This window comes from Tachysurus vachellii, chromosome 8 (genome assembly GCF_030014155.1).
Source record: "Tachysurus vachellii isolate PV-2020 chromosome 8, HZAU_Pvac_v1, whole genome shotgun sequence".
NCBI classification, from domain to species: domain Eukaryota; kingdom Metazoa; phylum Chordata; class Actinopteri; order Siluriformes; family Bagridae; genus Tachysurus; species Tachysurus vachellii.
This window is the reverse complement of record NC_083467.1, coordinates 19,582,032-19,606,293: the sequence shown is the minus strand read 5'-3', so window position 1 is coordinate 19,606,293 and position 24,262 is coordinate 19,582,032. Positions and strand designations below refer to the sequence as shown.

The window sequence follows — 24,262 nt, the reverse complement described above, 5'->3', positions numbered from 1 at the left end:
TGCCTTTTTTGTATGTTTTTGGGACATTTAGATAGATTTGTGACATTTCCAAACAGATGTGGTTTTTATGCTCAGGATCGGCATGTTTCATGATAAAAAAGTAGCTTTACTTGGAGCACAGGAATGAAGTGAACTTTCACTCCACTAAAAGACAAATGATGAAAAACAATGCTTAATTGACTCAATATTTAAATAATAGAATCAAAATGACAAACATTAAGCAAATTATATGAGGTATAAACAGGTCTCATTTCCTCGCCTTTATAAAGGTCAGCTACTTTTTATTCTTGACATAATGTCTAAAAAAGCCATGTTTATTTTAAAGGAATTTATGACACAAGTTTAAATATAGTATATGTTAACTATTTACAAAACAAATTTAACACAATGGTCTTATACAGTAAATCTTAAACCAAAAACACATTCTCTGTCAGGGAAAAGCACATCACCATTCTACATCACATTCTACATCACAATGGCTGCTGTACCATTTCATTCATAATTGTTCCTGCTGTTTAAATCACACACAAATGCAAGGCATTTCAGATTCGATGATTTCACTGCAGTAGTTAACATTAACAAATGATAAACTTCAGCAGATTCAGCAGTTGTCATTTACCTCCATTTAAATGATGTCTAATTCCACATGTTCCTGGAAGCAGTCACTGTTTATCCAACTATGCCACAACATGTTATGAAGGGAATGATCAGCAGAGGGCGATACTGAAGTTTCTTATATAGCTGTTACACAACTTCTTTGAGCACACGGGTGAATGACACCAACTATTTTAGAAGGGAGTTGCATTGATTGCAAAATTACAGATATGTTTATGGCTTATGTGGATGTGTGTGCATCAAAGTTTACTACACCTTGATACACACTGTATGACAAATAAATGGGAACCTGTGAATTCTAATTGATGTCCCCACATTAATCATGGGCCATTTTTAACCCAGTTATCAAGAGTGGATACGGATGATTGTTGTAGGCTGTGAATTTAGGGATAGTGATTACATATTCGGCATCGTGCATGAATAGATTAAAGTGAGATGGACTTTCTATCAGCAGTCTATTAAGAGTAAGAAGAATGTTGATAGACCAATGTAGAGAACTAAAGAAAGAGGGCCTTGCATTAAACACCTCAGGTACGAGAAAATATCATGATGGAATAGCTCCAAGATGGCTTGCCAGACATTTAATTCAATGTAATTCATTTTTTGTGCAATAATGCTTTTAACATAGTACAAAAAGTTCAAGATTAATATTAGACTTTAAATTTAAATGTATTTGTAGTTATCCCTAATGATCAAGCCTTAGGAAACTGTGGCATGGGAAATCTCCCTTAGATGGAAAAGGAAGAAACCTTGAGAGGAACCAGACCCAAACGGGGACCCATCCTTATTTGAGTGACACTGGAGACAGAACATACAGTATTTTTGGGGCGAATTTCCTCCCACAAGATGCTATAGAAAGATTTAAATACCAGATTTTTACTGGATCACATGAAGATTGAAGGAGTGCTGTGTCAGGAAGGGCTTGTGCACTTAAAACATGTGGAAAAATCAAACCTGTGGATTGTATGATCAGCTGTGGTGACCCTGAATAACTGATGCCATGGTGATTCCATTGGATTCCACAAATTTGCAATGACAGTGTGTACACTGGTTCCCAAGTTAGAGTGGTTAGGTGATGAAAGCCACATTGAACTTCACTGTGGGCCACATATAGCTAGGTTAGCATACCAGTTACCATATGACTTTTGAGCAGACTTAAGGTGATATCCCTTCCCTCTTAAGACAGGAGTACTATTATGTTTAGACTTTCACAGAGTGGCTGGAATATGAATTCCGGATTCAAACAAATACTGAAAAATTCGATAAAGTCCAATATAGTAACTGCTTCTGTACATGTGGCTAAAACTACTCAAACCTTTTAATTCAGGTATCAAGTATAAACTTTATTTCACAAGCTGTAAACATTTTACGTTACATAAACACTAATATATGCAGGTTTGTGCAGATGCACAGTTTAACTGGATACAATTTGTCTGGATACAATTTGTAAATTATCTGTTTTTTTGAAAATATTTATAAAGGATTTTTGTTTCAATATGATTTTGGGAGCCTTCTTCTATCTTCTAGCTCCACTGTCTAGTATAAATCCTTTACAAATGATTGAAGGATATTACAGCAACTAAGATGGAATAATATGTGTGTGATTGGTTAGATGTCCACATACATTATACTCCCTAGTCATTTTAAATTGACTATACAACAATAAAGCTGTTGCCCGGTTGTTTTTGGATATTCCTTTACATTACCTCCATGTCATGGGAAAAAGAAAGCACACCTTTCTTCAGTTGTATATTTTATTTTATACAGTTTACATTTATCAGTGCCTAAAAAACAAATTGGTTGTTTTATAAATAAATAAATAAATAAATAAATAAAAAAAATAATTTAAAAATAAATAAGCATAAGAAAGTAGGAAAAAATAATGACAACATTTGTACTTTCACAGTCAGTGAGAGTAATTATTAGTCAGGCGTCACTAATGAAATGCACAAGATTAGTTAATTATAAATGTGACTACTTAAGGAAGGTATAATTTTTACTGTGACTGTATATCCACATTCAGGAGCCTTAAATTTCACCAACACATAAAACAGATAAAAAATTCAGAGGCATACACTCTAATGTGTTCAAAATAGCAGGGATACAAATTATTCATAGTTATTAGAAAATCCTGGATGAAGCTAATGTTGATGAAATTTCCAATAGGCTAAACCGCTGTATACTTTACAGTGGTTTAATGAATGTTTGCATTATTTTGCATGTTGTCTTATATTCCCCAGTGTATTTATAATGCTTTCTGTTAATATTTTGTACTATACACATTATATTAAAGAAACAATACATGTACAATATATATTACTGTACAAATTGTTTTTGAGAGAATTCTTTTTTGATTTTTTATTTTACAATTGTCTTTGGTAAGTTATTCTGAATTTCTGTTGCAAAACTGTGAAGATGTGTTATCATAAAACTCAATGGACTGAAAACACAACAATTTATCTTGGGCAATGTTTATTCTGACGTTTTGTGACCTCCAGTATTTTCAACAACTGCCCTCTGCTATATGGGCAATTTGAATTGTAAATATTAATAGAGATTTCCATAATTCTATCAGAGTGGTTACTTATGTTTTCACTAACCCTTTATCAACAAAATAGCACCTGAAGGTGAGATGTTGATTTAGTGTTATCAATGTTTGTATAATAAGGCAAGCCTTGTGTGTATGTCAATTACAAGATTACAATGCATTTGTAAATAGAGCAAAAACATGCAGAATTTTTGTCACGAACAGTATATTATATGGTGTCTACACAAAGTATATTAAATTTTTTTTAGAACACCAGCAGTGAATGCAGAGTATTCACCACTGGGATATGAAGCCACTAAATTACAACAGTTCTAGCACAGACTTTTGCCATTAGAAGTACCATAATTAGTTGAATGTATTTGACCAATGTGGCAAGTGTCACATGACCACAATACAGTATATCAGTATCAATCAGGGTTTATATCAATTTATCATTATTTAATCTAAAGGAATGTCACACAATATAGTAGAGGAAACTGTAAACTAAAAATCATAATTAAATAGTCACTGGACAGCAAGGACAAAGCCAAGGCAATTCTAGAAGAAATCCTGCATAACAGGACAGCAATCATACTGCCAAACTGAGTGGTTAAAAAACCCCAACAAGAAACTAAACGGTCAAGTCAAAACCCCAGATCTGTGAACATGAGAATCTGTGGCAATATAACTGTAGAGGATTTTGTGGTAATGGTTTCCCTCCAATCTGACAGAGATTGATCAATTTTGTAGAGAAGAAAAAATATCAGGATCCAGATGTGCAAAGCTAATAGGAATTTGTAGAACATTTGTAGCTGTAATTCCAACCAAAGGAAATAAATTCTTACATCCACCAATTTTCTACATTTTTATTAATTACCTTCTGTGTGTCAATAAATATATTTCATATCTTCGTAAAGTAGGATAGACATTGTACAATCAAATTTTACAAATCCCTGAAAAATGCCATTTTAATTCCAGGCTGCAATACTAGTTGCGTGTTGTTAATTTGCTTTGTAAATATGAATGGAAATCATATGTCCATTGCTAAGTAAAACAAGCTAACTACATGTCACTCAGTTCTGTGGTACCTGGATAAAAAAATAAAAATAAAACAATTTTACTCACTTGAATGTTTAAAGATTTGGCTAGTTTATTAAGTACATAGAAAAATTGTTCACAGGACTGTTATTAAAACACACATTCATCTAAAATTTTGACTTATAGAAATTTCAGTTTTAGAATTTCGTATACTACATTTAATCATAAAATTATATATATATGTATATATGTCTGTGTATAGATAGATATTTTGATACATTGATGCACAGATGCTATCTCTTCACCGTATCTGATTTTTTTGTGGTTACATTAATAACCGACCTAACCGACCAAAATGATTGCACATGGTAGACCCTCTGGCCACATAAACATGCTATTATTAATCTATCTATCTATCTATCTATCTATCTATCTATCTATCTATCTATCTATCTATCTATCTATCTATCTATCTATCTATCTATCTATTTATTTATATTATTATTATTATTATTATTTTTATTATTATTATTATTATTATTGTTATGAGAGAGAGCACAAGCAAGTGATATGTTCATATTGACCTTAGTACCTGTATGAACCCTGTACTGTATATAGCTTGAAGAAAAATTAATTCACAAATTCTAAAAACAAACTGAGGAACATTACTTTCTGCAAACTCTCACAGTAGAAAAGAACTTGTACCTGTCAAACTGTATTTTTGATTACTTCCTGTTTTCCATGGTTATTGAAGCCCTTGAGTATCTCAGTTGTGTCTTCAACTGATACTGGACAGTAAACCTTCCAAAACAAATCAAAGCAAATCAAGAAAAAAGAATATAACATATATTTTTATTCATATTCTTTTAAACTGTATAAGGCAATGAATGTGCAGAAAGGTAAAGGGTCTAAAGAGGGTTAATTTTGTATACTTTATAGATTAAACCTGTGGCTATTACAGTATTAAGCAAAAACAGAGTATTGTACATAATACTTGTAAGGTATGCTTTTTACAATGGCTGGCAAAAATATGCAAATTGTACATTAAAAAATAAGCATTGCTTATTCTTTACACTTTCAAGTTAATTGGTTAATTTGGAGCAAAAAGGAAGTGATGTAAACAACATATGGTACAAATTTACTGCACATTTTTTTAAACATGTAAAACAGTGTGATCTACTGTAGATTTAAACAAGTATCCATTATAGTTCCAGCCCAATTGTTTTATTATCATTTCTACTATGACACTACTGTATAAAACATGTTGAATGCATTCTTCAAGGTGTGGATGTTTTATATGGAAATACATGAAGGAAGCGGCTATGATGTTCTCATATAAAGGAATATGCACTTCATTTCAATTGAAATGTGCTGAGGAGGCAGAGGAGAACCACCCTGTTTATTTTTGTCTGGGCTTTTTTAACAGAGAATAACAAGGACATTGTGTCAGTCCTGCTTTACATCATTTCTGAACATTTTTCAGAACAAAAAAAACAGAAGAACCAGAATGGATACCAATGCATCACTGACTTATTTTGCAATCAACTCTGCAGTGTTTGCTTCAGTGAATGTAGCTACATCTGTTTTCAGCATCCTTATGAACATTTTTTTCATCTACTGTATGGTCTTTCAACAGAGTGAGCAAGAGCTTCTGAAACAACCTCTTAATGTTTTGCAAGGAATACTTGTTGGATGCAACATTACTATAAATGCCTGTACTCTTTTAAATGTCTGTTCAAGTCTTTTACCATACTGGGACTATTTTATTGTTTATCAATGTATGATTTATGTCATGATGGCTAGTGTAACATCATCCTTTTGGCAGAATATGTTCTATTACTGCCAGATTACTCCTGCACAATCTTATTTCATCTGCTTGAGGAAAAATATTCGTGTCTTTATTTACTGCGCTTTGCTCATCAGTGGAGCGTTCTATGTATGTGGACTCAGTTTATTCATCGGGGTTGAATTTTTACAAAATCCTGGTAGTTATAATGACACAAGTACAGCTAATACCAATTATTATCAATGGTTAACGGTCACTTTTACATGGTATTTAATTTTTTTAATGACATTTACTTTTTTTATCTTAAATATGTGTGGGATGTCAACATCAAGTTGTGCAATAATTATTTACTTGTGGAAACACCTGAAAAATATGGAAAAGAGCAGCACCCTCTCTTCTCCCCGATTCCAGAGACAGATAAGGATGACCATCAGAAGTATTGCATTACATGCTCTAATAAACTTAATTTGCACATTGTGGTTTATAATAGAATTAAATGTATCTTTTGCATTTGACGAAAATATAAATGTCCTTTGCACTATTGTCTCTTTTTATACATTAGGAACCACCATTACTCAAGGTATTGCACAGTCATTGTATCGACAGCAAATAGCTTGTGCTTGGAAAAAATGTTGTTTTTAAAAGATGTTTCCAATGTTTTAGTTTATTTTATCTGCAAAATTGGTCTTATGTCAAATGTTCTGTCTGACTGAATTTGTAATTTTTGAGAAATTTTTATTTAATGAGAAATAATGCATTTGTATTACATGTATAAACTGATCATTACCCCTAAAATATTGGTCTTCCCCATGCTATATCATCACATTAGGAAGCACCTAATAATATAGGACATGTTTGTTTCCTGTGGCATTGTAATTTCCCTTCATAGGAGGTGTCGAGCCCAAACATTTCAGCTTGACAATGCCACCGTGCTTCTAAATGAGTTCCACAAAGTCCTGGTTTGCCAAATTTGGAGGGGAAGATCTTGTAAGTGGCCTGTACAGAACTGAACTTCTCTGGGATGAACTGGAATGGCAGTTGTATCTGGAACGAGGAGTTCAAAAAACACATATAAGTCCGATGGTCAGATTTTCATACACATATATTGTATCACTTGTAAATATTCCTATAATCACTGTTATAAAGCACTATGTTATATGGAGTTCTGCTCTGAGAGAATTATAACTATAAATGACAATTTATGATTATTTTGTAGAATGTCATACTTACCCTAAAAAAATCTGCATCATTTCCAAGATCATATAACACTTTCAGACACTGAAATATATCATTTATTAAAATATCTGTTTGACTTTGTTAGTTTCTGAATACTGAAATAAGATGGTCTTCAAATAGAAATAATATTTATTTTATTTGAAAATGAGTAATTGTTCATTGTTATTTTTATTTTATTATTCTTGTTTATTTTAGCTTATTCCATGTACTATAATAAATATTTGAGATACCCTTACCTTAGGTCATGCCAAAACAGATTTTCTAAGTTCTTCACAAAGACAAGACCCTTATATGCATGTGATAGGCAACATTTTTCTGCCATGTCATTTTATGCAGGCATTGCAGCAGTTAGGCAGTAAACAAAAAATAATTCATGGATGCTTAGGTAGAGCTGCTTGTTTCTGAGGTTTGCTGAAAAAAATCTTATATAAAAATCAAATGTGTCTAATACTCAAATAAAGAACTAACAAAATATTTGTTTGCACATAAATGATTCATATTTTCAAATGACATATTTGATACTAAATTGATTTTCCATTTTTTAGTATGAGTTTCCTACTTGCAGTATTAACCTTATTTGATTTTATTGATGCTTATATACTGGTCTAATTATTATACTAGCTAATATATTTTTTGATTATATTACTTCTAATCAAGCTTTTTTCAGGCAGTTAAAATGTTTACAGACACTCTGACCAAATTGGGAGTTTGATCGTAGGCAACTTTGACGTCTAAGGTCTATGTTCTTTGAATATGAAAATGCTAGAAAATTAAAATATTTAAATAGACCTCTTCACTGCCTTGCAAAATACTTGATATTATTTCTAATCCATTGAGCAATAATTCCCTCCCCAACAGCAATTTGCTGGAACCTGTGAATCCAGCAGAGTTTAGCATATGCCTGATTTTTTCAAAGAATTAAAAATTAAACTCAGAGCGGATAAGCGGTAGAAGATGGATGGATGGAACTCAGATTTAGGATTGATGAATTCATGAGTAATACTGAGAGCTAAAAAAGCTTCCTCTTGTTCATGTCAACACTATTAATGTGCATAAACTTGCAAGAACTCATTCAGAGCAAGTCAAGAAGTCAGTCTGTAATTCAGTTTCTGTTTTATGCAGTAATGGATCCAGACTATAACAAAATATGACTGTCACATTAGCAATCTAATTAGATGACATTTCTAGGAATCCTTTTGCAGCTACTGAACCATATATAAATACACCTCTACGTCCCATACTGCCATCTTGTGGTGTTATATGATATTTATCTACAGTTTATTATTGAAATAGGCATGTTACTGGTATGCAGTTATATCTTTGCACTTTATATAAATCAAATGTTAGTTAATAGAGTATTTTGTTTTAAAGTTATCTTTTTGTGCTCCTATATGCAAAATCTTTATGTGAAAAAAGTATTACAGTTTTGAATATATTTCATTACATTTTCAGGGCTCTCACGTTTTGAAGACAGGAAAGAGTGACAATGTCCCGTCCAGAGACAAGCTGTTTCGTGTTGAGGTTTTGTTCAAACCGACCATCAAAAATACCCTCTCGGCATCAGCATTAGAATGTGGAAGCACTAAAATCAAGGCTACGATCATTGATAGTTTCCCAAATTGGTTCAATCCAGTCACCTTTGAAAAAAGGAACCTCTGGCCTAGACTACATGTTCTGAGCAGGTGTTGTCAGTGAACCGGGGCCCCCTGGCACCATCTCAGGCCCCCCAGTTTGAGAACCACTGGCCTAGACTACATGTTCTGAGCAGGTGTTGTCAGTGAACAGGCTGTAAAACTGTTGGCTAAGTTACAGACACTCATGAAAAACTGATGCTGATTATCTGGGAAACATTCTCTAACAGCAGTAAAAATGTCACTGTTTGTGTCAAACAAGTTGTGAATTTGTTGTAACATTAAAACAGGAGATCATGACTTACTCTGTGCTCAAAGTGATGCTTTTTTTTCATTGGTTGTTGCGTTAAATCTTACCCATATACAATAGTGCTATTTTCTGATTGGCTATTGTGTAGCCTCTTTTTTTTGAGGGGCTGATAAGTGTCAGGCTCGACTAAGAACTCCAGGGGAGACGCGCTTGATTCCTGCTCGGTTCCATAGAGAGAGCGGTGCGGACAGATACATTTTGGGCGCTGCGGTTTATTAAATATATGATAAATTGTACGTTTTTCTGCGTGAGAAATACAATGTGTGGCGGGAGAGCGTGAGAAAAGACCCAAATGCGTGAATTGTCACTCTCAATGCATGATACTTGAGAGCCCTGGGTTTTCTACGTAAAAAGCTCTCCTTCACTCTGAGTTAACCACTGACACTGATCTGTACTGCACTTAGGGTTCTTTAACAGTCAATCCTGAAAAGTAATTAGCTCAAATATATTTTGGATACTAGTCAGTTTGGAATATGCATTCTTATTCTGCATCTGCTGTCTGGTGACAAACACCAACACAAGATGTTCATTTCCATAAGGCTGTACTGGATACTTGCATTTTTATGTTGGCTATTTTAAGTTACACTATATGGTATTAATCAAGTTAAAAAAATAAATGTTTTAAAACCGTGAGCAGTTCAAACTGTGACATGAAAAATAAATCAGTGACCATTGTGTGAATTATTTGCATTGGAAATGTAGATGGAAAGAAAACTGATATGTTGTCTTTGCATAAAGAGCAGAGTGAAACCTGGCCAATTTTACAAATTGTAGAAGAAGAAGACTTTAGTATTGTCACGTCTGTATTACAGCACAGTGAAATTCTTTTTTTTTTACATATCCCAACTTTGGAGGTCAGAGGGTCAGCCAAGATGGAGTGCCCCTGGAGCAGAAACAGTTAAGGGCCTTTCTCAGAGGCCCAAGGGTGTTAGCTTGGTGGTGCTGAGGCTTGAACCATAATGTTCTGCTCAACAACCCATAACCTTAACCACTCAAGCTACCACTGCCAAAAAAGTATTATCTTGCAAATAATAATATATTCCAGGTATCAAATAGTTAAACTGCAAAGATAAGGGGCTGATGGATGCCCAGTGTGTTTCACTAGAGATAGAAAACATTTCCAATTGCCTGCATACAACCGACATACTGTATATTTGTGGTATTTACAATTATTTTTCAATATTTTTAAGGTTCACAGTGTCACAGTGCCAACTGCCTCTAGGGCAACATGTCCAGTCTGATGGGTTGTGGGCAAAGAGAGCCTGCTTGGCAAGAATGTGGCTAGACATAGTACAAAGAAATCCATAACACTGGAAAAAGGCAGAAAAGCGTATAGACTGAAGTCATTTGTGAACACTTCCTAACCCAGAGGATCCCTTCTGTTCAGAAACAGGTCAACTTCTGTAATTGTGGATTTATGGGCCCTTGGTGATTAATGTAAACTCACCATATTATTGTCTGCATGCATTATAACATGTGACCATCTTAGGGGTTGCTGAAAATGTTGCAGCATTAACTACTGTACAGTGCATCCGGTAACGATTCACAGTGCGTCACTTTTTTCACATTTTAGTACAGTATGTTACAGCCTTATTCCAAAATGCATTAATTTTATTATTTACCTCAAAATTCTACATACAATACCCCATAATCACAATGTGAAAGAAGTTTATTTGTAATCTTTGAAAATTAAAAAAAAAAAGAAAAGAAAAAAAAACAAAACACATATATATGAGTATTCAGAGCCTTTGTCATGACAAAACTGAGCTCAGGTGAATCCTGTTTCCACTGATCATCATTGAGATGTTTCTACAGCTTGATTGGTGTCACTTGTGGTAAATTTAGTTTATTGAACATGATTTGGAAAGGCACACACCCGTCTACAGTATATAAGGTCCCATAGTTAACGATGCATGTCAGAACATGTGCATGAAGTCCAAGGAATTGTCTGTGATAGGGCTGTATGGAGGCACAGAACTGGGGAAAGATACAGAAAAATTCTGCAGCGTAGAAGGTCCCAGTGAGCACAGTGGCCCCCATCATCCGTAAATGTTTGAAAGCACCAGAACTCTTCCTAGAGCGGGCTGCCTGGACAAACTGAGCAATTGGTGGAGAAGGACATAAGTCAGGGTGGTGACCAAGAACCTGATGGTCCCGCGTTGCTCTGTGAAGAGAGGAGAACCTTTGAAAAAAACAGCCATCTCTGCAGCAATCCACCAAACAGGGCTGTGTGGTAGACTGGCCAGACGGAAGTCACTCCTCACTAAAAGGCAAATGAAAGCCCATCTGGAGTTTGCTAAAAGGCACCTGAAGGACTCTTAGACCATGAGAAACAAAATTCTTTGGTCTGATGAAAGAAAGATTGAACTCTTTGGCCTGAATAGCAAGCATCATATCTGAAGGAAACCAGGCACCATTCATCAATTTGCCAATACCATCCCTACACTGAAGCATGGTGGTAGTGCTGTGGTAATGTTTTGCAGCAGCAGGAACTGGGAGGCTACAGGGACATCCTTGAAGAAAACCTGCTACATAGCGCTTTTTCTTTTCTTTTTTTTTTGTGGACTGGTGCCAATGGAACTGCCTATAAATATAAAATGCGGTCCAAAGAACTGGTGGTGGATTTCCACAGGCACAAACACACTTCAATACCACCAGTGAACATTCAGGAAAAATATATTGAGAGAGTGGAGTCTTATAAGTACCTGGGTGTTCGTCTGAACATCAAACTGTACTGGACAGACAATACAGAAGCAATTTCTAAGAAAGGGCAGAGCAGACTCTTTCTGTTAAGGAGTCTAAGGTCTTTTGTTGTGTAGGGAGCACTACGAGTCTGATCTTAAAACAAAATGTGGAAAAAGTGAAGCACTGTGAACGCTTTCCAGATGCACTGTACATGACTTAACAATGATTAGCTGATTCAGAGACACGATGCTTTGATTTTCTTCATACTGTCCACTGTACAGTACATAAGACAAGCTGTGCAGGTGATCTCTACAAATAATTTCAACATTAATGTAAAATCTCAGCTAAGGCAACACCTACTGTATAAATCAAATCAATAAGTGTATAATATGATCAATATGTTTTATATTTTTGTCAGGTAAATTACATTATTTCTACACTTGGCCATTTACACCGAGAATTATAAATAGTACAAATACGTGAGGTAAATCTGCACTATAGTATTACTAGTACCGAGACACTGGCTTTTAAACAAAATGAGGATTATATACAGTATAAGTCTACAGTCAGTTCTTATAACTATAGAAAAATAAACAGCATAGAAATGGAGGAAACAATTCTGTTCAGTTTAAACTGTGGTAAACCACGACATGTAAAATAAACTAAAGTTGCCATTGTGTTTTTGTTATTTGCATTGTAAATATAGATGTAATGAAAACTAGTGCAGTGACATAAACTACATCATTATTTAATTTCACACATTTTACATTGCATCCAGAGAAGAGATGGATGATACTAGGAGAATACTAGGCAAATGTACTTGTGTTTATTGACAGTGAAACATTATTAACTCATAAAACATACTACATTATACATTATTCTCCTTTTTCCTGACCATTTTTGTCGTAAATCCACATGAGATTGGTTAATTAATTGGAATATGTAAAATTAAATGTGCATAATTTCATTGCTTGCAGTAATTTTCTGTCTATATAGGCAGTTACAAACACTGTAAACATTGTATAGAATGATTAAGAGTTCAACTACATTTAATTACATTTAATTAGATTAATAGAAGAATTACAATGACTGTTTATCAGTCTATTCAAAGAAAAAATCTCAAAGACTGAAATGTCAAAGACTGAAATGTAATAGTATGGCCTTTTACTAATATCAAGTCCCATCCTTTGTAATGTGATGCAGGATATACCTGATCCGCAGTCCTCCAGTGTATTCTCTGAGGGTGGGTCTTCTGAACTGCAGAGGGTTTAGATGACAGATACCTATCCACTGGAACATTGAAAGACAAGTTAAACAAAACTGCTCTTCTTGACACTCAATTGTTTTTGCCCTTGCTTCGATGGATTCCTTAACTTTTGTTCTGTTGAACAGTAATATCTCTATTTTTACATTTTTTGTGAATATTTTCTTAGTCTTCTGTATGTTATTTCCACAGCAAGGAACTGACAGGCTGAAACAACCTCTTAATGTTTTATTGGGAACAATTGTTGGGTGCAATATCACTCTTCAAATCTGTATTTTTTTGTACATTATTATTGCTCTGTGTTCTTCAAGGCTTATGGTTTTTGTTGTTGCAGTAGAAATCCTCTTTTTTTCTATGCGGACCAGTGTAACCTCATCGCTTTGGCTGAATGTCTTCTACTACTGCCAGATTGTTCCTACTCAGCATTCTGTCTTCATATATTTGAAAAGAAACATCAGATTCTTTATATACACTTCTTTGATAGCAGAGAAACTTTTCTTCATCTTTGGATTATGTGAAAATATTGCAGCTAATGCACTTTTTGATAAGTATTTTAACACTGACAACTATACAACACAACGGCATGGAACAGAAACAGAGCTTAATACAGTGACTTTTTTAGTGATGCTAGACATATGGATAAGTTGTAGTTACACATTGCTCTGTTTAATTGTGATGACGACATCAAGCTGTGCAACTATTCTTTACTTGCGGAAACACATGAAGAGCATGCAGGGAAGCAGCAGCACCATTTCATCTCCTCGCCTACAGAGACAGATGAGAGTGACAGTCACAGGCATCATTCAGACAGTCCTTTTCTTCCTTTGCTCAGTCTGGATATTAATGAGAGAATTACTTGTATTTGTATTCAAACTTTATGTTGATTTGAATGGCCATATATGTTTCTCTGTTGTCTGTTTGTACACTTTTGGATCCACTGTTAACTTGTGTGTTGGCCAGACAATATTTCGTCAGCGAGTAGTTGGCATTTGGCAAAAATTTGTCAAAGCTGCCGCTCTGTTATTCAAGTGAAACTATTGTAGTAACACATAGTACTGTCTACCATAGTTATCAAAGTTATCCACATTATTTACTAGAACAGAATCTAAGATCTAATTTTCTGCATGTAGATTTAGGAATTGATTCACAGATTTACTTTTACAATGATTTCCAATTTGTTATTTATTTCCTTATCTTTACTGATTAATCTTGATAATGGTGATTCAATTGTTTGAATTCACTTGGTTGTATTTAAACATTGTCTTCATTTGTTTGGCATTATTGTTTGCAAAATAGTCTGTTTATATTCTTTTGGCACAACTGTGTGTTGCCCAGACAATATCAGGAGATATATGGGTTTGAAGTTTGTTAAAAGTGCTTTCTTACTTAGTTATCTAACAGAAACAGTGATAACGGATAGTGATAACTGAACAGACAAATCTCACGATAAGATATTTTAAAGGTAATTCAACTATATTAAAAATATTTCCACTTACACTTTCTTTTGTCACAATATCCATGTCATCTATAGATCAGAAAACTAAAATTAAAATATAAATATTTATGGACGTGTGTTTTCTCTTTTATCATATGATTTTACCCTGACACATTCTCTTTTTTGGTGCTTAGTATGTCATTGGATTATGAACTGTTAAATAAATTGTGATTCTGGGACTTTTCAATAACAAGTAACTTTAGAATGATTGCTTATTGTCTTGGAAGTTTGCAAATGAATAAATAGATATTATTACTATTACTCTTTTATAAGATTATAAAATAGAATTGTTCATTATTGTTCATATTGTTCATTAGCAAATATGCATGGACTCTTTTTATGTGTGTTTCTGCAGTACCTATATATATATATATATACTGTATATATTCTATAGAAATTTCTATATAGAATAGAAATTTTTACATAGAAAATTACTGGATTGATAATATATTGTATGTTGCTTGCATCCTGACTACAATGAGAGAAATCTGTAATTCTGCCCATATTTTTTTCAGCTGCTTTCTTGTACATTTAAAACTATAAAGCCTAAAAACATGGCTTTACTATATTACACATCTACTTTGCCAGAAACATAATCACATTTGTCAAGTTGTTTTTTGATATGCACTGTCATATGATTACGAACCATTACTTTATATTATCCCAACAAACACAATTCCATATTCAGTAACCTTGCTTCTGAATGAGTGCACCTGTGTTCATTCAGCCTCACTGTGCACAGACTATTTAAAAGAGACTTTCTAATTCAAACACTATATGAAGTACTTGCTCTGTCACTGTTACCAGTCATTACCTATTTGTGATTGCTCTCCTGGTTTGCCAACACTATTTGTTTGTTTTGCACACTTGATTAGTTTGATTCACACTATTTGCTGATCACTTAACCCTGCATGCATATTGCTTCCCAGATGATTCTGCCAATTTGTTTATTAATCTGCTAAAATCTTTATCCTGACACTGCATTAATGTTATTGATTCATTTATAAAATCTACAAAGTTTTATTGTATGATATATTATTTCTACATTTAAACCGTTTCTTACATAAGTTAACAGTAATCTTTTACATCCCTATATTTATTATTTTTGGGAAGAACAGCACTACACTTTTTTCTGTAATGTCCAACAGGGTTGGACAACATTGACCAAACTGGTGTCACTTTTCTATGCGCCACATTTGAAGTTCCTTTATATTCCTAACTTGTGGATGTTCAGATGTACTTCCTTTTCCATTTTAGACCACAGATTTTCAATAGGATTTAAATCTTGCAACAATTTGTTATTAGGGATCTGGTGCCAGTGCTTCGACCATTCCTGTGGTTCCACAGTGTCTACATTGCCATATATTACTTAGTATTTAAACCCAGAGGTTTGGCATCCTGACAGGTCATTAGTAGAACCCTAAAGGCATTTACCATTAATCATTTGTCTAGAACAATGCAAAAAAAACATATTAATGGACGTTTGCTGTTGTGTGCATATTTAAACAAAAATAAACATTGTTAAATAAAGTAAAAGAATGTTGTTCAAAGTATGTTACACAAAGACATGGAAAATAAGCTCTATGATAATAAATCCTTAAACTAAGCTAGTCTGTCTCACTCCTTTAAGTTATTTGCATTGTACATACAAATGAAATAGAAACTGATACATTAGTTGTTTTCATAGCACAGTAAAATAAGCAATATTAGGTAATAGTTTCATTTCACAAATTGCTATTGTAGCTAGATATGAGGAGTGAAACCTGGGCTTTTGTATTCATGTATTTTGAAAGCGACATTTGGTAAATTCTAATACTATAACATGCTAATGTATAATATATTGTAAAACTATAATATATTTATTTCATAGCTGGTGATGGTGAATGACCTATAATCCATAAAGGTCTATGAACACTGTTTTAAGGGTGAAGAAGAGCATCCTCTTGGGCTATATTATTATTATTATTATTATTATTATTATTATTATTATTATTATTATTATTATTATATCAGTCAATATTCAAAAGCATTGCAGATTTTTCTTTTAAAAGAATATCCATATCCTTTGCAAAGTGAGGTGGACTATATTTTGTAAGCACTCCCACAATGAATAATTTCCTTTCTCTGAAGGTGGGTCTGAGCTACAGAGATCATATATGAGAGGCTCCTTTCCGATTGACAAGATAAGCAAAATAGATTTCTGTGGCTCCCAGGAGTATTTTTTTGGAGCAAATGATGGATTTCTTATCTTTTGCTTTGGTGAACATACCTGTGTCCATTATCAGCATCATTCTAAACATTTTTTTAGTCTTCTGTATGTTCTTTCCACAGCAAGGAACAGAGCGGCTAAAACAACCCCTTAACGTCTTGTTGGGAACACTTGTTGGATGCAACAGCACTCTTCAAATCTGCATTTTTGTGTATGTCATCATGGAATCTGAAATAATTTTGTCAGGTGTTATTGGTTTTTCTGTTGTTGTAGAAATGATCTTGTTTACCGTGAGGACCAGTGTAACCTCATCCCTTTGGCTGAATGTCTTCTACTACTGCCAGATTGTTCCTGCTCAGCACTCTGTCTTCATCTGTTTGAAGAGGAACATTAGATGTTTCATATACACAGCTTTAATAGCAGACAAAATCTTCTTTATGTTTGGGTTCTCCGAAGGTATTGCTTTATCTCTAGCATTTGTGGAGCTTTATGACCTTTACGAATATGACTTCAATATTACATACACCAACAAATGGGATGAGGCACATGCAAAGCTGGACACAGTCATTTTTTTCTTTTCAGTAGACGTGTGGATAAGATTTTGTTACTTATTGCTCTGTTTAATTGTGATGATGACATCAAGTTGTGCAACTATTTTTTACTTGCGGAAACACATGAAGAGCATGCAGGGAAGCAGCAGCACAATTTCATCTCCTCGCCTACAGAGACAGATGAGAGTGACAGTCACAGGCATCATTCAGACAGTCCTTTTCTTACTTTGCTCAGTCTGGATATTAATGAGAGAATTACTTGTATTTGTATTCAACCTTAATGTTGATTTGAATGGCCATATATATTGCTCTGTTGTCTGTTTGTACACTTTTGGATCCACTGTTAACTTGTGTGTTGGCCAGACAATATTTCGTCAGCGAGTATTTGGCGTTTGGCAAAAATTCCTCAAAGCTGCCGCTTTGTTATTCAAGTGAATCTTTTGTAGTAACACCCCTTCTGTAGTGTACCGGTTATCCACATTATTTACAATAGAGCAGAAGTATCTTAAGGAGTTGATTTACCAAATTTCTTTAACACTGACATTTATTTTTCCACATAATCCTGTTTGGTGTAGTTTACATTTTGGCTGTGATTACATTTTAATGTTTAATAGAAATTTCCTGCAATATAATTTTGGAAGGACATCTTTATATAACAGCTTGTTTTCAAACAAAATGTGTTTTTAATTTTCCTATAGTAAATTGCCCTAGAGTAAAAGAACAATAAAACGTTTCTTATGTTCAAACCCTCAGATGTTATAAGGCTGTAAATCTTGCACACAAAAAGAAAAAAGGTTACAAGTGATATTCATATGCAAATGCAGACATTCGCATTTTCCATATTTTTTTTTTTTAGATTTTCTGTTTTTTTTTTTTATTTTCTCTAGTTCTTTTTAGGTTTTCTTAAATTTTTTACTTTAAATTGCATGATATATAAATTTTGACTCTGTATAAAGATCGAGTATTAACCTGTAAATGGACTCAAATGTCTGAAGCATTAAGTTTTTTTTTTTTAATAATATTTTGGATTTAGAATTGAATTAGAGTTTATGACTGTTGTATGATGCAAAGAATATCCCTGCATAGTAAACAAAGAAAAAAAAACAAACAAAAAAGTTAAGGGAGTTAATTTAAATACATCTTTTATTTATTTATTTATTTTTTTGGCAAATGGGCACAGGTACAGTATAATCCCTGAAATTAGGCAGGATAGGTACACTGGATTGCAAGCATCTGAATAAGAAGATGCACATGTGATCTTCCAGGATAAAGATTGAAGTGTAAATATTGAAGTTGAACTCTACAATGCTATGAACTGCATACAGGTAAAATGATCATTTTTTTGGTTATTTGGGTTAATATGCTACACTTCTGAAAACATCAGCATCAGGAGGCAATGAAACATTTCAAAAAGAGTTTCTACTAAGAGCTGTATATTAATTCCATTGGATGGGTGTCCATATTTCATCTGTGAGATGAAGGAAACATCTCCATGCTCATCAACAGTCTTCACCAGACTAACTGTTTACAACACTGTGAAAAACAACTTGTTAATGATATTCTTTGGATCCACTTTGGAAAGTGTTTCACTGTATGTAGTATTAAAGAGTCATGAATACTCAATACTTAATTCTAGACATTCAAGTAAAGGTCACATAAATGAACCGGATCAAAGAATCAATTCGGTCAGGAACGGCAGTATAGTCGAGACAGACTATCAGGAGTAAAAGACACAACAGAAAGTTCAAACAGTTGTCCATAAAGATGGCTAAAAATGGTGAAAAATGTCAGCTGACACAGGCCACGGAGTAATAGGGGCAAATGAAAAATAAGCAATTCAAGTATTTGCCTTATGTACTTTTAATTGGTGTTGTCACCTAGTCTTTCTGCTGGGAGTCAATGGATGTACAGTAGAACAGCAATTTAGGTAACAATGTAAAAACACATCAGTGTTAGTTGTGCTCAACATCATGGTAATATGTCTATGCTAAGGACATTGTGTATCTAATTGCAATTTAGGAGGTAGTTTAGTGGGATATTGAAAAATATTTAGTATATTTTCTAGCAGGATACATACAAACCATTAACCTTGCAAAAATGAAAATTATTATTATAGTATAATTTATTTTTCTTTAACATGTGTCCTATACTCCTCCCCTCACTAAATTTAAGGAAGTAATCACTCAGTTATCAAACTCAGATCATTGTAAAATATTTTATAACAATGAAAACAAAACATAAATTATTACCTTTTGTAAAAAAAAAAAAAAACACCTCAGCTACAAAAAAGTCATATACATAATGGCAACAAAAATGATGGAAAAACAGAAAAGCTGACTTACAGATTATGCTCCTCTTTCCCTTTATCACCTCTTTACCCTAAATATGTGTGAAACTAAATTTCGGGGAAAATCATAGCTGCACCAGACAGTTTGAAAAGTACATATAACTATATATTAAGTGTTATTTAGTTACTTAAAGGCTGTCTGTTCCAATAACAATAAGGTTGGGCTTCCACCTTAGGTGGCATGCAAGTTGTTTAAAACCTCTAGATGTAATTATCAGGAAAGGTAAGCTGATATAATAATATAACCAGATAATCATCTGTTGTCTCATATTCATCTTTTGATCTCAGACACAAATGTCTTCAGTTAATAGCAAAAACAAAGGAATTGGACTTGCCTGCGCAATAGAGGTTCTCTCCTCGGCCCAAAAAAACTCCTCAATTATACCTATTCTGGATGAGTTAGATGTGCAGGAATTGTACTGAACACAGTTCTTAAAATGATGCTATGTCATAGTAGAATTAATAAATTATTACAGAAATGCACCACAGCAATCCAGATGAGTCAGAACATAAATGGGAAAATTTATAGTAAAATTCTGTAATGTATCTTAATAGCAAAAACAAACATTTTACTTGGTGGCTATCCACATTATTTACTTAATGATTTAGGAATATATAAATCATATTCATTTTGGACCCTGCACATTTGCATTATATTGTGAACATGCTGAGGTCAGTCATGCAAGAGCGAAAACAATCCTACAGCCTATATTCATTTGTCAACGGATGAATTTGCATTTTTGTCTTAACACTTAACCCAATCAATCAAAAGTTAATTGTTGTTATTCTGTCCTCTGTATTTCTTTTTATGTTATAATTTCATTACATTACAGTTTTTTGATCCAATTTATGTTCTTGAACAAGGTAATCCAGCAATAAGTTATTTCATCTGAATAATATTTAGGATATGAATAACTTTGGAATCTTTAGTCCTTATCCTACCATACACAGCAAAGATTAAGGAGAAGAAATTCCCTTTCCTAATCCTGTCATCAAAAACCCATTGCTCAAATACTTTGCTTAACAACTACATTTATTATGTCTAATAGTTCTTCAATAATATTGCAGCATGCCTGCAAGTCAAACCAGTTAAATTTTCTGGCTGTGACATCACTTAATAAAAGTCCAAGCGTACAGAGCATGAGTAGTTATGTTACTATAAAAAAATCAAAACACAAAATAGTAATTTAACAGTAAATGTAGCATAAAAGATTACAAAAAATGAACAATGCTTAGAACTTACATTACAAAAAGGTTTTGGCAAGACTTTTCAAGGAATAAGTTGCCTAATAGCTCTGAGCTTGTTATACACTTCCACTGTAAATACAGTATATGAAGTGCGTTTGCATACACCATGACATTACTGGTATCCAGATAGTGATAAGCCTCAAGATCAATTCAAAAGTAACTATCATAACCAAATGTATCAACTAAGAGCTGCTGAGTCAAGCTAATAAAAGTCATGAAAGAGGACATGATGGTCCAGTGGTTAAGGCTTCGGGTTACTGATCAGAAGGTCGGCTGCTGAGACATTAACGTTGTGTCCTTGAGCAAGGCCCTTAACCTTACCTGCTCCAGGGGCACCATTCTATAGCTGACCCTGCACTCTGACCCCAGGCTCATAATAACCTGGGACATACGAAAGCTTAAAGCATTTCACTGCATGTTGTACTGTGTATATGACAAATAAAATTTGAATTTGAAAGTAACTGTGGATTAAATCAGCCACACTGTGACATAGAAAGTAAATTAGACTTGCCATTGTGTTTTACCATTGTGAATTATTTGCATTGCAAATGCAGATAGAACAGAAAGGGACAAATTGTGTTTGCATGCAAAAAAGAGGTATTGAATTTAGGGTAAATGTAATTCTTTCATCAAGAATACTATATACTCTACTAGGAAATACTACAGACTGAGATGCTTGTTAATACATAGAGGTAATGGTTAAATTTCAGAGTGAATTACATTTCTAACAGAATCAAACTTGGTTCAAGAAGAGAAATGACATAATAATGATTTTTGTAGTGTTGCAGGATGAGAAGGGTCTTCACCCATCAACATCTGTGGGAAGTTCATTCCACCACCTCGGTGCCAGAACAGAAGAGTCTTGCTGTATATCCACCTCTTACCCCTGAGAGATGCTGGGACCAGTTGAGCAGTGTTAGTATATCAGAGTGAGTGTGGTGCAGTGCAAGGAGTAATAAGAGCTTTGCGTTAAGAGGGTGTTGCTCCATTTTTAGCTTTGTAAGAATTCAATGACTTACTGTAATGTGTCTACTGAGCTGTTAAGAAGAAAATATTAAATGTTTTGGTGAAGAGGATCTACTGTTTTGACGTCTTAATAAAAAATTAAATAATAACTGATAGTAGCATGTTTTAATTGTATCCTTAATTTAGACCCTGCCCCTGTAAGGTGAAGCAGACTATACATTGTCAGCACTGAACCATGAGTACATTATACTTAGGGTGGGTCTTCTGACATGCAGAGAGCATATATAACAGACAGCTGGCTGTTGAAATTCATAGAGACAAAAAATCAAAGTTGGATGCTTAGAATTTTTGAATGCTATTCTGATGGATTACTCACCTTTTAATTTTATGATAATCCTTTTCTCCTCTTTCTGCTTTTTTGCCAATGCGTTTTTTGTCTTCTGTATGTTCTTCCCACAGCAAAGAACAGGGCAACTGAAACAACCACTTAATGTTTTACTGGGAACACTTCTTGGTAGCACCATCACTCTTCACCTATGCATCTTGATCTGTGCAGTCATGACCATTTTCCAAAGTTCTGTGTATTATTTTATTGTAATTCAAATGGCCTTGTTTACTATGAGGGCCAGTATAACTTCATCCCTTTGGCTGAATGTCTTCTACTTCTGCCAGATTGTTCCTGCTACATGCTCTTTCTTAATCTGTTTGAAGAGGAACATCAGATGCTTCATATACTCAGCTTTGGTAGCAGATAAAATCTTCTTCCTGTTTGGCTTCTCTACAGGCATTACATGTTCTGTAGTACGTGGTAATGATGATTGTGAAAATTACTTCAATACAACATATGGACAATTTAATGAAACACAGAATGCTACAATGGATACACTGAAAATAGTTTCTGACGTAGACATCTGGTTACGGTGTGGTTACTTATTGCTCTGTCTTTGTGTGATGTTGACATCAAACTGTGTGACAATTCTCTACCTACAGAAACACATGAAAAGGATAGAGGGACGCAGATTCTCTCCTGTCAAAAGACAGATGAGGGTGACAATAACTGGCATCATTCAGACTTTCCTTTCTTTAATTTGTTTTGTCTGGTTTGTAGTGGATGAAATAAGCCCTCAATACGCTGATTTATATTCTTACATTTATGCCACTATCGGCTATTTCTACTCTCTCGGAACAACCATTAACTTGTGTGTTGGACAAACAATATTTCGTAGAAGTGTGGTTGACGTTTACCAAAAATGTCTTCAGACACTTGCTTTCTAAATGCTTTCTAATTATCAAATTAATAATAATTGCATGTCTAGTCATTTTTCTAGGCATGTCATTTTTGCCTATTACAGGTTAACCTTATACACTTAATAATAAAATGTTTGTGTAACCAACTATGCTCACATAAATCTGTCAAACTTACATTGCTGTTTAAGTAATATAATAGTATGTCATGTTATTATTAATATTGGAGTAACTATTTAAGTCACCATTTGTAAGGATACACATTGAAACATAATTTTGTGATTACATTTTAGGATAATTTGAAAGAACTCGAAGTATAAAGTGCTTTTTTATAAATAATGAGAAATACAAATATTTTAAATGCCGTATTTAAATAAATTCCTAACTTGGAAAAATGTTAAATGTTTGTATACTTTATATAGAGAACAAAATATATTTTTCTTTAGCCTTTAGCCATTTTTTATGCATTTTAAGCATATTTTACTGACACTTGTTTGGTGCAGCATCATGTGCAAATATTTTTCTGTTGAATATTGATTTGTGTTTGTGATTGATAAAGTTTATTGGTTTATGCTGTTGCAGTAGAAGTGCTCTTTTTACTACAAGGACCAGTGTGAAGATCTTTAGCCAAACATCTACTACTGCCTTAATGTATTTGTGTATTTAAGAGAAACATCTGATTCTTCATATACACTATTATTATATATATTTATCCTTCTGCCTTTTTGTGATATTGACATTAATGTGTGTGACTATTCCTTACCTAAGTAAACACAGCAAAATTATTGAGGAAACCAGCATCTCCTTTTTATTTACAGCATTTTTACAGACACCCATTCCCAGAGCGACTTACATCTCTGTCATTTTATACAACTGAACAATTGAGGGTTACGGGCTTTGCTCAGTGCCCCAGCAGTGGCAGCTTCATGGACCTGTGATTTGAAATCACAACCTTCCAATTGGTAGTCAACACCTTAACCACTAGACCACCAAATTGCCTTGCCACAAAAGACATTTTCTTCCTTTGTTCAGTCTGAATATAAGTAAGAGAATTACTTAAATTTGTGTTCTGTCACCTCTTGATTTGGACATCCATATTTGTTGCTATG

The 24,262-nt window shown here is 33.8% G+C and overlaps 1 protein-coding gene across 1 annotated transcript; it reads left to right on the top strand.

Moving 5' to 3' along the window:
* The first annotated feature begins 5,687 nt into the window (after window positions 1-5,687).
* Window positions 5,688-6,905, top strand: LOC132850558 (uncharacterized). Its single transcript, XM_060877196.1, has 4 exons — window positions 5,688-5,821; window positions 6,299-6,402; window positions 6,529-6,546; window positions 6,856-6,905. The coding sequence occupies exons 1-4, from the start codon at window positions 5,688-5,690 to the stop codon at window positions 6,903-6,905; spliced, it is 306 nt and encodes a 101-aa protein (XP_060733179.1).
* The last annotated feature ends 17,357 nt before the right edge of the window (window positions 6,906-24,262 follow it).